The following is a 16,807-nucleotide window of genomic DNA, read 5'->3' on the forward strand; positions in this document are numbered from 1 at the left end:
AGGCTCCCTGTTCCTGCCCATGCCGAGTATAAATGGCTTAGATGCCTCGCTAATGGCTTGAAGAGTTCTTCACTCGTCATGCATGGCACGGTGCAACGGCTGTACGGGAATGACGCTAAGAGAAATACCGCCGAGCACCTGAGCAATATCCTTTATATCTAAGTTTCGTCAAGGCACGTCTGTTTGTGTTGCCAGATACCGTAAGATTTCTGACGTGAACCACATGGCGCTTTTACTGAGTCAGTGCAACAACGTGTCTACAGACTTGTGCCTCCTGCTGGAAACTGCAGCGAGTCGATGTCAACAGCGAAGTCGATGGTAGCGTAATCGATACTGACTGGAAACGGCGTCGCCACGGGCACTGGGCCGTGTTTGTGCCATCTTCCCCAGGCACGCTTCTTGTCGAAGAAGCGAGCCAGCGCCACAACTCGTTGCCTCGGTGACGGCGTCAAACACTGGCTGGCTCCATTTTTTGTCTCCTTCTCGTGGCTTTGATTTCTTCTTTCTTTTTCTTCCACTCCAACGCTGCAAGCAAGACCGATCGACGACTCCGGCGAGACAAAACACTCCTTTGGAGACGGAATATGAGGGACACTGCACTTCGGTACGTGAGAACTGCTGTTCCGAACTTCATCGTCTGCGAGCATTTTCACTCACTGCTGGTGCGCCGGAACACTTTTAATTAATCTTGCTCTAATATTTGTGTAGCTGTTTGAAAGCTTCGCGATTGTTCTAATTGTGCAGGCATTCTACAGGTACCTGTTGTTTCTAGCCGCTGGCCCCAGAACGGTAATGACTCATGCCCATATCATTTGGGGACTCGCTTAAAGGTTAGCAGATAGCCAAATAAATTTAGGAGACAGAACCGTGGAATACTAGAAGAAAAATGAAATTTTGTGATACACAGTACTAATGGGATGACGCTGCATTAGGGGATGATAGCGTGAGAAAGACAAGAATAAATTGGCCACATGAGTCATAACCATGGAGGAAGGAAAGAACTAAGGAGAGGCCCTGACGTCACATTTTGTGAAGCCGCCCCGCAACCGGAAGTTGGCTCGGCTTTCCTCACTATCGTCCTTCTCCACCGAGCTACGGGGCGGGTTTCGCGCGCGGCTCGCAAGCACTTCGTAAAAGAAAGGTATCAAAAAAACCGCGCCGCTCGCCGCTACACTCCTACACCTCCCTCCCCGCAAACACGCACCTTGACACAGACCGGCGCACAGGTGCGGTGAACCTTTTCCGACGCCAGGCGAAGAAAGCCGACATTGCGCGCCACTTATAGCTCAGCTCACCATCCTCCTCGGGCTACCGTACACCCGCCGTGTGGCCTTCGAAACACAGCTCAGCATCGCCGAGAGCGGCTTCGTGTTTCTGTGCTGTTTGGTGAGGTGCGAAAGTTCGCTGATCAAAACAATCAACGCTTCTTCGCGTGTCGAAGCGCGGTTCCGGAGTGCCACCTTTTCGCGAGATTCATTTCAATGCATCGATCGCTCCGCGTAACGACACCAAGTTTGACGAACAAGATATCAAATGAGCGGTTATTTGCCGCATTTAAAAGCAATCCTAGATGCGTGCGTAACGTTACGACGCCAGGCATGTAGACTTTAACACGCAATGCCGAACGCACCGTGCCGAAAGCCCGTCCACCGCCACCGAGAAACACTCGGGCCCCTAGCAACAACGACGCTAACGACGCCGTACGCCGTTGCTAGTGGCCCGAGTTTTCTTAGCAACAACGACAACGTTGCTAGTGGCCCGACTTTTTAAGCCTAAATTTTGACGTCACTTCCGCCACATTCTCGCCAATTCATTGGGATTACGAAGGGCCTCTCCTTAGTTTTCCTTCCTCCATGGTCATAACAGTGAGAAAAACAAAACATAAAGTACGGTTTCAAATGGCAGTTGTTTCAGTTCCGGAGAAATGCCTCCATGGGGAAGCAGCTGGCGACGGCATATATGCATACTTTTTTTTTTCCATAAACGTGTTTCCCAGTTTAAACTTGTCCGCTACAATTAAGAAACGATGAATTATTCGAACAACATTAACGTGCGATCGAAGGAAGCGTCAGTTTACCAATACTTTCTAGAACAGCGCCATTGCATATGTAACAAATTTCTGAGAACAGAGAACTTTCCTGGCATATGCATTAACTACTGACAACACTAAAACTTGACATCCACGCATGGGCAGCTGGGAGCGTAATCGGGCGCCTGCAACTCGTCGGGAACTAATAATAAGAGCCACTGGTTTATTCAGCTTTTTTTCCGAAAATAATTTAAATATGAAATTTTGTAGAATAACTGCTATCGTGAATTCTCGTTCTCAAATGCTGGAGTTTTTGCTCGACGTTCCATTCTTTTGCATCGTAGCGAGAATAGCGACCTAGATACTTTGTGCAGTGCATGCTCTACATTCGTCACGGCCCCTACTCAAATGTTGACTGTCTCAATTTTATTTTTTTTTTTGCCTAGTTCATGTGTTTACCACATTTCTCCAATCTAAAATGTAATCCTGAGAAAAGCGCGTACAGCAGAAATAAAAAAAATAAGAAGCTTACAAGACACTAGAGACGTAAAATTTCCGGAAATTTTTAATGCAGGAAAATGAAGAGGAAGAAACGATTTTTTTTTTCAGAAAATATTGGAAACTATGAAAATCCATTAGAAACAAGAATATGCGTGCGATTCACGGTCAGGTACGCCCAGAACATATTGTCACGTTGTAGTGACGGCAGTCCAGCGGTCAGGAAGACACCAGCAAGACTTGCAAACGAAGCTCTTTATTTCGGCTGACTTGCGCCCGCAAAATAACTGAATCACTCGGCGGCGGCGTAAGCAACAAACGTGCTCGTCGGTCGTCGAACTACGAATGCCCGCCGCTCGCGGCATCGCTCAATTTAAAGCCGGCAAGGAAGCTTCGAGAAAACAGGTGAAGATTTTCTACAGTAATCTGTAAACACGTAGATGCAGCTATTCATGGCTGGGATCAATCGAGATTACTCCGGTCGCTTCTCGCGTCACGAACAAAAATGATAACACCCCTTTCCTGCGGCCTTGAGCGAACGAACGGACACTACAATGATACGTGGCATCCTGAGAAAAGCGCGTACTGCAGAAATAAAAAAAAAATAAGAAGCTTACAAGACACTAGACACGTAAAACTTCCGGAAATTTTCAATGCAGGGAAAATGAAGAGAAAGAAACGAGTTTTTTTTTTTTTTTTTCAGGAAGTATTGGAAACTATGAAAAACCATTAGAAACAAGAATATGCGTGCGGTTCATTGTCAGGTACGCCCAGAACATAAAAATGAAGACATATTTGGCAATTCGATCGGTTGGTGCTTTCGATTTCTAAATTTTTAAGGATTAGTTTTTTGGGGCGCCTGTGCTACCGGTGAAGGATAAGTTATTATACACCCTCGAAGCCATGTTAAGGCAAGTAATGCATATTCGGAGCAGCACTGGAGTGTGCGAGGAGTAATCACCAGATGTTAGGTCGTCCGCTCAGTCTGTACAAGACGGGTTACAAGGATTTCCCCTTAATGCTGTAAGAAAGCTTACAGCACCGAGGATAAGAGGAACCTGAGAAACAAAGCCATTCAGTATACTTCAGTAGAAATGTCTTTTGGGCGAATTGCACCAGAGTGCCACAGTAACTTTTACAAGTCGCTTTCAGAAGTTACATCCACCAGTGGGAAAACTTTGTTGTTTAGAATCAATAACAAGAGGAAGATTTCAAGCTCGGAAAGCTCGCATTCATTCCGTCTTCAAGGCACTGGCTTGGCTGGCAGCTTATATGATAGGATGATGTGGCGAACAGAAAAAAAAAAAACTCTGCGTTTTGGGAATGTTCGCTTATCGATCACCTTTGCTGGACCGACCTCCAAGGGACGAGCGTGCTGAAATTTCTTGGCGCTAATCGTTAGCACTGAAATGAAGAGCGATAATCACAGTCAAACAGTACGTATATATCTGTAGAGATTTGAAAATATTTTGAGCAGCTTGACAGTAAGGAAGAGTTTGCCATATAGTTAGAGAAAATGCAAGTAACTTGAATGATGCCTATGGGCGGTCATAACGTAAGCCAGCAATATTCCATGTCTGAACGCTAGGTTCCTGCTCCCAATCACCTACTTTACTCTCAAATGATTACGCTAAAGACGTTTAAGACATTGACGTCGAAATATTTGATCGTGCACATAAACAACTTCCACACAACATATGATCACTTTGCAATGCACGAAAGTGATCGTACAGGGAATTCTCTAGATGTCATCGCCACGGTTGTTAGTTAGCGACTACGAATGTTTTCGCAAACAAAAAATAGAAGTGCCGTTATGTCTCGAGGCCCAGAGTGGTCTACAAGCTTTTTATTTTGTTTATACTAAGCAATACTTTTATGTATGCGTAAATAAACGATAGCAATGAAACAGCAGCTGATTTAAATTCTGGTGATAAATGTTTCACCACTCGTAGCCGCCTTCTCATGCAGAACAAAATAGCGCACCTTTTTAGAACTATCTTGGCTCCAGCTCGGTTAAAACGGAAAGCAAAAGGCACAATACGAGAATACAGCAGGCTGCGTAGTTCGTGCCGCGGTCTATCAGGGACTCTTATGAACTGACGACGCAAGCACGATGTCATTGATGAACCACAAATTATTTTGGAACTGAGTCGTAATACTAAACGAAGCGCACATATTTTTTTACATTGTCGTCCATCGTGCTTTCAATACTGAGAGGAATAATGGTTCATTAGGATTGTTACCTGTGCCCGTTTTTTTTTTTGCAGATTTTTACGTCTTGGGGAAAAAAGCCAGAAAGGTTAACAGTTCTCTGTTCTTTTCCCAGCCCTCCCACCACACACAACAAAGTGAGATTATTACTTTGCTAACAAGACAAATTCATCATCATGATCATCCTAACTACGTGCCCTGCAGGACAAAGTCCTCTCCCAGATATCTTGCCAGCTGCAACTCCCTCATCCTCGTAAACTTCCTAATCTCATCTGTCCACCTTGCACTTTCTTGGAATCCACTCCGTTACCATAGGGGACCATCGGTTATCTTTCCTTCGCTTTGCGTACTCTGCCCTTGTCCATTTCTTCTTGGTTTCAACTAGGATATCACTGACTTGCTTTTGTTCCCTGAGCCGCCACAAGTAATTACAGGAATGAAACTGCGTAGCACGTAATTTATCGTTTTTTAAAGCTTGGACGGGATAGCGCGAGTTCTCAAGAAACGAACGAAAGGACCCACAAGAAGTGTCTAAGCACAATTTGAGGTTTTAAGTTTCCTAGATGTCTCAAACCTCATTCTGTGCATTCCTATAGTTACAATTTCGCATGGTTTCAGGCTCACAAGCGCAAAGTTGTAAGTGAAAGGCTGTGCTTTATATATAAAGACGAGTTACGTACACCCTATTGGCAGACACAGCGTAGACAACAAGAGGAAGGTAACATAGCCTCAAGGGTGACAGCTAGTCAGATGGTGAGACAGCTGCGATAGCTCCGGCTGGCGTAACGGCTAGTTGGAGTAAGTGGAGGAGGCCTTTGTTCTGGAGTGGGCAGAGACTGGTTGATGAAGACGGCTGCGATGACGATGGTGCATGCACCAAACCCAGAAAATGGAAACAGCTGCCGCGTCTTTGCAGGTGCTTCAAGCGCTTGGACGACTGCGTCACCCTGAAGGCACGGTGCCTGCGTAAGGTGGTCCTGCTCATCATGACAGCCCGGAAGCCGCCAGACGATGACGACCTAGGCACGCCAGAAGCCAATCCGTTCCGCTGCTTTCCGAGCGACTTGGTCGAAGACCTCATCGAGACCGTCATCCAGATGTCACCACGGGCTCGCGACAAGATGACACCGGACGTGCGTGCCGACGACCTTACCGTGAGGACCAAACTTCTCTCGCGTCCTCTTCTTCCACGGAAACTTGTGTATTAGAGCGCATAGCGCTTATGAAGGCAAGCTCCCACGGTTTTGCGATGTCCGCGTCTGCGCGGCGCGCCGAAGTGCTCAGTCAGTCGAACCCAATGAGCAAAATGGAGAGACCAAATGCTCCGACGTGTCAGGACAGTCGAGGGGAAAGCGCTGCAAAGGCTGAGGTAGAACGGCGTCGTCGAAAAACTGCACCTCTGGACGCGGCGCATAAGCGACATGCACAGGCTTCTATATCTGTGAAGAGGGTTCGCTACCAGCTCATCCGTTACCACGTTCCTGGCTTGCAGCGTTAAAAACTTGCAAGGCAAGAACGAGGCGCTGATCGGAAGCGCGAGGCTAGCCAGGGCCTTAAACTTCGCTCTCGAAACGCGCAGATAGGGCTTGAAAGCGCGAAGACCCCAAGGTATGGGCTCGGAAACGTAATTAAATGAAGCCGGTTAAGCACTTTACATAATAACCAGCTACGCTTCCATTCACTGCACGAGGAGGTGATGGTCGGGCAATTTAAATAGATGTTAGTATTTCCTAGAGGCGTTGCTTCCACCGTGGATGCGTTTATGCGTGCTGGCGCTTCGCCACTTGGGCAATGGAACGTGGCCACTAACATGTAGTGCTGTGTTAAGGCGGAGGCTTGGGCAAGTTGGTACATCATATGTAAGTAAAACAGCGCTAGACACGGGACAAAGGAAGAACAACACAGCACAAGGCGCTAAGCCTAATGTGGGACCTAAGCGCCTTGTGCTGCGTTGTTCTTCCTTTGTCTCGTGTCTAGCGCTGTTTTACTTACATATGTAGTGCTGCCTAAACGCACTTGAAGTTTTGTAAAGAGTCGAAGTCAAGTCAGTAGGCTGCAGAATAGGGAGCTAATCATTCGTAGCACGCAGTTTTCGACCGTGGTACATGGCTGTGTGCGTGACCAGAACCACGCTTCTAGGAAAAGGGAGTAGTGGCGGGAGAAGCCCCTGTGGCACAGTGTAACGGTGCTCTGATAGCACTCACTTATCGCCTACCCACTGAAGAGTTGGTACACTGGCTAAAGCTGTCACACACCTAAGAACCAGAAACAAAATGCTCAATTCTATAACAGCAATTTTCACGAATGAGCACGCGTACGCGACACCTGCACTCTCCGCCATTACTTCCTTTTACCTCCGGCTGCGCACTTTGCGACTATATGTGCTTCATTGCTGCAGCCACTCCAAAACGATGCGAAGATCCGAACCATGGCTGCACGCGTTCTAACTAAATTCTACACAGCCCGTACTTGGGTGACGAGACCCGCTTTCAGCGTTGACGCGCGGGTCCTTTCGCATCCTGCGGCGCCTGCGCAGCTGCTTCTGCGGAGTGGCCGCGTTCGCTGCTTCTCGCTGTGGGACCTGGAGATGCACAGCCGCGACTTCTCGGCGGTGCTGCGCCAGCTGAGCGACCACCGGGACGCCTCGGCGCTGCTGCAGGAGGTGGAGATCGACGGCGTGTACGTGCGGGGCCGCCGGCCGGAGTCCATCCTGCGCAGCCTGGAGAACGTCGGACGCCTGCTGCGATCGGCCGCCGGGCCGAAGCTGCGCGCGCTCAGGTATGTGCTGGACGTGCATTACGACACTGGGCGAGTCGGTGGAATGACGGGGGAGGTATTCATAGGCCTGCTATCGCCATATATGGCAATATCAGTTGTGTTAAGAGAAAAGTGAAATATATTTTACACTTAACACCCTATTGGACACATTTCATCCGCAGAATCCCTAATAGGTGATACGGCAAGAAAGAAAATAATCTAATCAGTTTAGTTCTAGCCTTCGTAATAAGCCGGATCGCTTACGTTGCTCCCTTCCTTGATCTCAAGGCGGCGGAGAAGACCAAGCTCGAAGGGATCATCCGCAGAAGTGTCAAGCAGGCTCTGGGTTTACCCATTCGGACCTCCGCCGTAAAACAACTAAAGCTAGGCCTCCACAACACCCAGAATGAAATTGCAGAAGCCGTACAAATATCGCAGCACGAAAGGCTGCCGGGAAGCGTCGCAGGCAGGAAGACCCTAGAGAGCCTATAGGAATAAACTACGAGAGTCAACGAGGCCACAAAGTGGACATGATTAAGAGCGTGCGTGAAGCCACGGAAACTTCGCCGTCAAACCTCGCTACACAGAGGCCGGCCAACGTTCGACTTTTTGGGTGGCACGGCGCGAGGAGGGGCGAACGACGAAGCAAAGGGACACAAAGGCGATCGCTGTGTGTTTTTTTTTTTCGTAGTTCGTCCGTCCTCGAGCAGTTCCACACAGAATGAACTGCTACCAGCTATAGCCCAACTGTCCGTCTTATAGTCCACTATATTCTACATCAGTTTTGCTAGTCACCTGTGCAAAAAGAAGTTCCGTGCATTTTTTTTTTCATTCGCTGGAATTTGCTTCATCGAAGTTTAAGGGCCGTTCGTTGCAGTTGGAAGTTGCACATATCGGTAGCATAATTTTGAAACTTACAAAATCCAACAAAGCTTTGGCAAGCTGGGGTTTTTTTTTTTTCTGCGGTGCGTTTCATGGTGCAGAAGAAAAGGTTTTTTTTTTTCCCCCACCTTATATTACCAACTTTAAAGCTTCGGGTATAGGGACTTCTGTACCAAGAGAGAGGCGAGGAAAAGTGGTGAGACGCAGAATGTCTCTTCCCATGTGAAATAGCTCTGTGTATTGAAGGCATACCATAGCACGAGGTGTTTATTTTATTCCTGCTGAGAAACGGGTACCTTAATGGTGTGATCACTCCATGCAGTGCCCCGCCGCGGTGGCTCAGTGGTTACGGCGCTCGGCTGCTGACCCAAAAGACGCGGGTTCGATCCCGGCCGCGGCGGCCGAATTTCGATGAAGGCAAAATTCTAGAGGCCTGTGTACTGTGCGATGTCAGTGCACTTTAAAGAACCCCAGGTGGTCGAAATTTCCGGAGCCCTTCACTACGGCGTCTCTCATAGCCTGAGTCGCTTTGGGACTTTAAACGCTAATGAACCAAACCAAACTTCATGCAGTCTCAAAATGAAGCGCTTTCATAAATTACCTTATTATTTTTTTTTTGCTTTGCTCAATTACTTGTTTACTGTCTGATGGAGTTTGCGTCTTTGCGATGTTGGATTAGGCTTGGCCTCAGCGGTCGTTCCCTCCTGGACCTGGCAGCCCTTGAGAGCCTGGAAGAACTGAGCCTCACATACGATTGCCATCGAGAGCTGGACGAGCTGGTCGCTCAAGCAGAGAAATCTGGGGACCCCCTTTGGCCTCGGCTCAGGTGGGCTGGAATGTTTCCTTTGTCACACTGGTGGGCTGGAATGTTTTCTTTGTCACATATGTTTTTCCTGGCATGACAGAAACATTTATTTCACGAAGGAACGAAGTGAACGATTTTCAGTATTTTTTTTTTTGGCTTGGGGGGGGGGGGGGGGGGGGCTGTGTGCCACTAAAAATCTTTCCATTGTAGCTTTGAATATCTGTGAAAACAATTTGTGCAAAGCAAAAGTAAAAGCTTCATCGAGGCTTTCGGCTTTGACAGTGGTTATAGGACTCATGTTGTAAGGAAAGAACAGTAGCGCAACAAAGACGAACACAAGAGAGGACCACACAGGACTAGCGCTAAACTTCATCTAACTTTATTCACTAACAGCGCAGCAAATATAAGGAAAACCAGGACACGTGCAGAGAGATACCAGTTTCCACACAACACTATCTACAGAACTGTTCAAGATACGCCATTTCCGATTTGAAGAGGTTTTTTTTTGACCAACTTTTGAGCAAAGAACCGAAGTTCAGCCATGAGCCGCAAGTTGAAGCACATGAGTTCCTGGCCTTGAATAGGCGTATAGCAGGAAAGACGTCTGCAGTGAACCTCTTCAAATCGGAAATGGCGTATCTTGAACAGTTCTGTAGATAGTGTTGTGTGGAAACTGGTATCTCTCTGCACGTGTCCTGGTTTTCCTTATATTTGCTGCGCTGTTAGTGAATAAAGTTAGATGAAGTTTAGCGCTAGTCCTGTGTGGTCCTCTCTTGTGTTCGTCTTTGTTGCTCTACTGTTCTTTCCTTACAACATGCACCATCTAGCCCAACAAAAAGTACTTCTAAAGGACTCATGTGGTTTTGATTTTGCGCTTGCGAAGGACTTAGAGTGAATGAACGTTCCTGGAGTCTCACTTGCGCTGCAAGCAATTGTTCGTCCGAATTTATATCGTTCATGTATGCATGAAAGGAATGTGGGCAAAGTGCTGATTTCGACACAAATGCGCTGCCATGTTTGGTTGTGGGTTGAAGCCTGGATCTCATTTGGTTAGGTCCAGTCAGTTTGTTGCTGCGTGCAGACCACAATTTTTGTTTTCTTCGTCGAAAGTCCGTACAGGTAAGCGAATGTTCTCGCAACGGACAATATGCGGCTCATGGCAATCCTGTTTTATAAACATTTACGACACGTGAAGGACGAATAGACATTTTTACCCGCCCTTAACTTCTCAAACGTTTTCAGTGTTCTCCCTTACAAACTGCCCTTCTTTATCGTGCAGGCGCTTCTCGTACGGCGACTACTTCTCAAGCGCGACGCTGCGCACCGTGTCCTACTTGCTGTGCCACTGCACGCAGCTCACGGAGCTCCGGGCAGACGTTTCGGCAGCACTGCTGGAACTGCACGAAGAACAGTTCCTGCAGGAAAGTCGCCTGGCTTGCAGGTACCGCCTGCAGAAGACCGCGCTCGGTTCCTTCGTGTACGGCTCGGACCAGCAGAAGCAGCAGCCCACGAATGACATATGCGGTCCGTCACCGCTCTGCGTTCAGATCGCCACGGCTGTCTGCCCGCATCTTGTCGACTTGGACATGTACGTGGACAGCCACGAGTCCGTGCTGGCGCTTGCCGAGTTCTCGCACCTGTGCTACCTGAAGCTGATGTGGGTGAGCTCGAAAGTGGCGGGCTGCTTCGAGACCAGCACCCTGAGCCTCCTGCACGAAGTGGGCTGCCAACTGGTGGAGCTCTGCCTCCACTCTTTTGTCAAAGTGGACCTGAACGCGGTGGCTTTCCTGTGTCCGTCGCTGGAAGCGTTCGGCCTCATCCAGTGCCGAACTGTGTCCAACCACGTTCCAGTCTCCCAGCCCTTCGCAGGCCTTGTCAAGGTAATAGAAAGATGGTTTATGGGTGTTTACGTCCCAAAGCGAATCAGGCTATGAGGGACGCCGTAATGAAGGGCTTCGAAAATTTCGACCGCCTGGGGTTCTTTAACGTGCACTGACACCGCACAGTACGCGGGCCTCTAGAATTTCGCCTCCATAGAAATTCGACCGTCCCGGCCAGCATGGATCCCGCGTCTTTCGGGTAGCAGCCGAGTGCCATAACCATTGAGCCGCTCGGCTGCTCCAAATAGAAAGAAGAAAACTGCAACGATATGGGAAATTTTTTTTTTCGCAACGCCCTGACAGAAAGCAAGAAAAACGCGGAAGTTTTTTATTCGCAGCAAAGCATTGAAAGCTGTTACGTGACATGCTTGAAAATGTTAGTTAGTATATGGCCGATTTAATTTTGAAAGTTTTCCAATGCAGAGATCTAAGGGCGAGCTTTAAATTAGTGTTGAATGTTAAATTCGGTGTCTTGATTTGGCACGTTTCGAAAAAAAAAATACCTCATAGAACACAGGATGCGTTTCCCCTACGGCTTTCCCAGTCCCTGCTTTTCTCTGCCTCGTTCTGTGTTTTACGCATTCTACGAACTTCTAGCCGATTTCTTCATTTTCGTTAAGGAGGATTCATTTATGCTTGAAGTGCTCGATTTAGAAATGCGAAAATTTTCACCGCCTTTATATCTTTAGTACAGACATTCGACGTTTGAACGACACAGGACTAGCATTTAGTAATGATTCTGGAAAAGGTATAGGCGTCGCGTCATTACTCAGAGGGCTGTCGATATGTGGCATGTAAATGAAAGCAGATCCATCTAAAAATGGCGCACAGAAAAGCGCGAAAAAAACACTGATAGAACGGACCAGGAAACCTAAACCCCTGGGGTGACTGAAGCACATAATCAGCACATGCGAAAGGCGAAAACTGCATGAAAGCGCTACCACTTCTGCTATCAGATACCGGGGAACTCGCGCTCTTTTTCCAGCAAAAACACTGAAGTGGAACTGACACACAATTCGTTATCTGCGGCGATTATGTTCGAGGCCTCCAATATCTCTGTCAGTTCCACTTCGGGGTTTTTGCTGGAAAAAGAGCGCGAGTTCCTCGGTATCTGATAGCAGAAGTGGTAGCGCTTTCATGCAGTTTTCGCCTTTCGCATGTGCTGATTATGTGCTTCGGTCACCCGAGGGGTTTAGGTTTTTTGTCTTAATTGTTGTCTTATATACATTGGTTTTTCCGTATGTCTATCGTGCAGCTACGTCACGTTTTATGCGAAGCATACTACTTTAGCTACCACTTCAGCCCTTCACCTGGTTATGCGCCTCCAAATCACGTGATACATGACGTCACACCACGTGACACGATGACGTCACGACAGTAGAGAAACGGGGGCCCACCTCGCGCCGTCGCTGTGGTTGTGCGCCTCCAAATTACGTGATACATGACGTCACACCACGTGACACGATGACGTCACGACAGTGGAGAAACGGGGGCCCACCTCGCGCCGTCGCTGTGGTTGTGCGCCTCCAAATCACGTGATACATGACGTCACACCACGTGACACGGTGACGTCACGACAGTGGAGAAACGGGGGCCCACCTCGCGCCGTCGCTGGGGTTGTGCGCCTCCAAATCACGTGACACGATGATGCCACACCACGTGACTTGTTGACGTCACGGCAGTGGAGAAACGGGGGCCCACCTCGCGCCGTCGCTGTGGTTGTGCGCCTCCAAATTACGCGACACGATGATGCTTCGCATTCTCCAGGCTTAACCAAGTTAAGCCTCAGCCATTTTTTATTTTGGTTTTTATCTTGTTGACAGCTACTGATTTTCCTGGCGCATGCTCACCGAGTCAGAGGTGTTTCTTCGGCCACGCATCGGTTGCTAGTGCGCTCCTGTCCGTCCTGTCCGTGCTTTTCTGTGCGCCATTTTTCGGCGGATAGTCATATTTTCTGCTTTAAATGAAATCAGATAGAATAAGTTGCATTAAATGGTTTTGATGACCGAGTGCTGTAAACTTACGTAGCGCATTACGATCCGACCGAGACGCTCATAAACGCGAAACAAACTCTTCGCCACGCAGTCGTAAAGCAACTCTTCACGTTCCTCTGCCAGGTTCGCTTCATCCCTCCGCCGGACTACCCAGCGATACAAGCGGAAGATGACCTGTGCTGCGTTCTCGGCTCGTGCTCGACCCTCAAGTCTTTCGTCGTGGACCTCGTATCCGAAGACTTCGAGCTGCTTGTCGACCGGCTGCTGGGAGCGACCAACAATGGCTTCCACAGCGTTGAGCTGGCAGGCCTGTACTTCCAACAGCCCACCACGGCGCCCACCGTGAGAGACGGCATTCTCAGGCTGCTCCTGGCATGCGAGAACCTCAGGTACATTGGGCGTCGGAGACATATTTTTAGGGATCAGCTATTTTAGGCGATTTAGGAATTGAGTTAAATGAACATGGACAGCAGCAAGTTGTCTCAGTGGCTTTTTTTTTTTGCGATTTTATCCAGCATGCGCTTGCAAAATCGCGGCCATCTTTTTTCGTAAGTCAAATCAAAATATTTGTGCAGACTGGCTGTTCGCGTGAACCACGCGCTAACAAATGCACTTTTTTTTAATACCGCAGCAGTAGGCGTAGATAAAAACTGCGTACAAAAAAAGAGCTTGTGATCGGCAAATAGAAAGGAAACATTATCAGCAAGGAAAAGAAATTTTTTCTATATATAGTAAGCGCGTTTTCAGGCACCTAAATTGCGTAGACTATTCATTACAGAAAAGTGATGTCTGCGCAGTAATACTGCCTGTGCTGCTAACCGCTGGTGACCATCATATTTCAAAGCATCTGCGGATTTCGCTATGAAAAAGAGACACAAGGGATTAAAGACTGAAAAACTAACCAGGTGTAGTAGCGTTTTTGAAATGTTAGAAATAAACTTCTGAATAACATTTTCTTAACTGTAAATAAATATTTAAATCACATATATGTAACTTTCACTAAAATGGTAAAATAACCCAGTAAGAGCACACCCGCAAGTGTGAAAGTACACAACTATAATCAACAGTTGGCAAACAGTAATAAGCAGTTAGTGCAACTCTTCATGAATGAATTAAACTCACAAATTTGAACGGGTATCATGGCTTCAAGCTCCAATAGCCAGTAATCAAGGGTGTCCTATAAGTGATTGGTGAACGGGTATAAGGATGAACTTTTGTGGCTGTGCATACTATCTATGAAAAGCACTGTCTGAAAGATTTAGGGCAAAATTCTGCTAGTTGAAGTTGGAAGAACACGATTGCCGTGCAAACATTGGGAAAAGTTTTTGCACACAGTGCTTGAAATATACTTGTAATGTTGTTTTATAGTTGTGATTTTCCATTTGCATTTACAGCAGGATATTAGCATAACGTATAGTTTGAAGTTTAGACAGTGATGTTTACAATATAGCATTTAACATTCAGTGGTAATGTTTAACATAGCATAACGTCCGAATGGAACGTGTAACGTTTCTGCAACTTACACAAGAATTTTGTAATATTATTCTAATATTCGGCGCTGCTTAGGACAGCCGTACGTGCAACTGTATGGTAACGCATTACTATCCCTTTCCCTTCCCTTGCCATGCTTGTCTAGCCACTTCTGCCATGCGCATGCGGTCGTAATTGCCATAGCGTATTTTCTGGGAGACGGTGCTAAAATTTTCTGCTGCGATTTCTCATGTTAGAGCAATTGTGTCAACTACATCACTACGAATAATGCCGCCGTGAACAGGCAGCAACTGAAAATAATGTACTGACCTTTTTCAAAAGCAATTAGTAACATACTGAAATTCTGAGACCCATTGCAGGAGACGTCCATGGTGAGACTGTTGGCAAATCATTGAAGAAATCACAAAATTCTGGGCATTCCTCAGTGTGTGCTGCCTGGCGTAATCAAGAGTGTGCTGTTCGGTAGGGCAAAGAGTCTGGAACCTGTGAAAACCGTCATGTGAGGAAACGAAGTTGATGTGGCCAATATTGGCGGCGTGTCCACGGCGCTTAACGAAATTATGGACGAGTGCGAGCCACCCGCGAGTATATTTATTTTATTTATACAAAATACCCCTAAGGGCCCTCAGTTCGAGGGTATTACATGAGGTCCGGGGGGGGGGGGGGGGGGGTGTACAGGCATGTAATCAAAAGTAAACGAATAAACCACAGCTTCAAGAAACTACAACAAAATAGATAAAAGCATATGAGTTTGCAAGGGTGGAAGAGCGGGCTAGTTGGTAGTTCATCTTGAGGAAAAACACAGCGCACTCCTAAGACACGGACAAAGAAAGGCAAGAAAGAAAGGCAAAGAAAGAAAGGCTTGTCTCTTTATCTTGCCTAGTTTTCATTTCTTGTTGCCTCCAAGGGTCACCCTTGCGCTCATGTTATTTTCAATTGCAGTTTGTTATCTTTCGGTCGCGTGCAAACACAGCAGATGTTACTCATGTCTTCCCGCCCACTTTTCGAACGTATATATATGTTGCTCCACAATAAAATAATCAGTTGAAGTCAGCGCTGTATCGTCTTGCCTTTCTTTGTCCGTGTCTTAGGAGTGCGCTGTGTTTTTCCTCAAGCATATGAGTCACTGCAAGAAAAATACAAAACGCAAAATTAAACGTTACATTGAAGCGTAAAGGAGAAAAATAAAAACATGAACAGAGCAGCAAACAGTCACGTTAATACAAGTTATACAATGTCTCACAAACAGCTGCGTGAAAATAAAAGGAGAATCATCAATAACAGAAATGCAAAACGGAAACCTAATGCACTAGTAAGTTAACAAAGTACCCAAAAAATTTAAGCAGAGGTAGTTGCAGCCAATAGGCTATAAAATTTATCCGCATCAGTGACGGTAGCAACATGTGAAGGCAGAGCGTTCCAGACAGTTATAGTACGCGGTATGAATGAATGTACTATCGGGGGCAAAAGTGGTATACTCCACGCGGCCGGAGCCGGAGCAACGGAAAACTAGACGGAAAACTGCGTTTCAACGCCATCTGCAGGCGGCACCTGGGACACAGACAGCCAATGCGTGACCTTTATTATCAGCAGGCATGTCGCTTGGCTCGTTTCAATGTTTCGTGCTTTTTCTCGCCAAAATGCCGAGCGGCGCCGCAGCAGTAGCAATCTGGTGGCAATCTTCTCATTTTGTGTCTTCTTTTTTCAACGCATGTTCGAGATAAGGCTTGAGAGCCGGCGCGCGCACCGTCATGATGCGATCAAATGCCCGCGCGAGCGTGCTACTTGCCGTCTAAGCAGAGCATTTTTGAAAACTTGAAACGCACCAAGCGACATGCCTGCTGATAATAAAGGTCACAGATTGGCTATCTGGGTCCGAGATGCCGCCTGTAGATGGCGCTGCAACCCAGTTTTCCGTTGCTCTGGCGCCCGCCGCGTGGAGTATACCACTTTTGTCCCGATAGTACATAGTTAGATGTACGACATGACAAGCGCTCAACTTCAAATGGATCGTTGCGGCGATCAAAAGTGGAAGAAGACAAAGAAAAAAAGTCACTATGAAGCGTCATTATGACCACCGTCTTCAAACTTCGTCCAGAAACGATATTGTTATGAGCGTTCTAGACTAATGGTAAGAAGCCGGCTTTCGTCGCGAACCCCGTTTAGAAGCGCACGTGAGGCTGGCGCTGACAGCTGCGGCTTTGCCGCCGGTGTACATTATATACCTTCATATCACAGAAGTGTGGAGGCTGAATGTTCG

At 47.3% G+C, this 16,807-nt stretch overlaps 1 protein-coding gene across 1 annotated transcript; it reads left to right on the forward strand.

Annotated features, from left to right (window-relative positions):
* The first annotated feature begins 257 nt into the window (after nt 1-257).
* On the forward strand, nt 258-13,491 carry LOC149371499 (uncharacterized). Its single transcript, XM_089580328.1, has 6 exons — nt 258-604; nt 5,655-5,892; nt 7,275-7,516; nt 9,057-9,203; nt 10,462-11,062; nt 13,180-13,491. The coding sequence occupies exons 1-6, from the start codon at nt 585-587 to the stop codon at nt 13,489-13,491; spliced, it is 1,560 nt and encodes a 519-aa protein (XP_089436454.1). The 5' UTR covers nt 258-584.
* The last annotated feature ends 3,316 nt before the right edge of the window (nt 13,492-16,807 follow it).

This window comes from Amblyomma mixtum, chromosome 1 (assembly GCF_055824585.1).
Source record: "Amblyomma mixtum isolate Tamu chromosome 1, ASM5582458v1, whole genome shotgun sequence".
NCBI classification, from domain to species: domain Eukaryota; kingdom Metazoa; phylum Arthropoda; class Arachnida; order Ixodida; family Ixodidae; genus Amblyomma; species Amblyomma mixtum.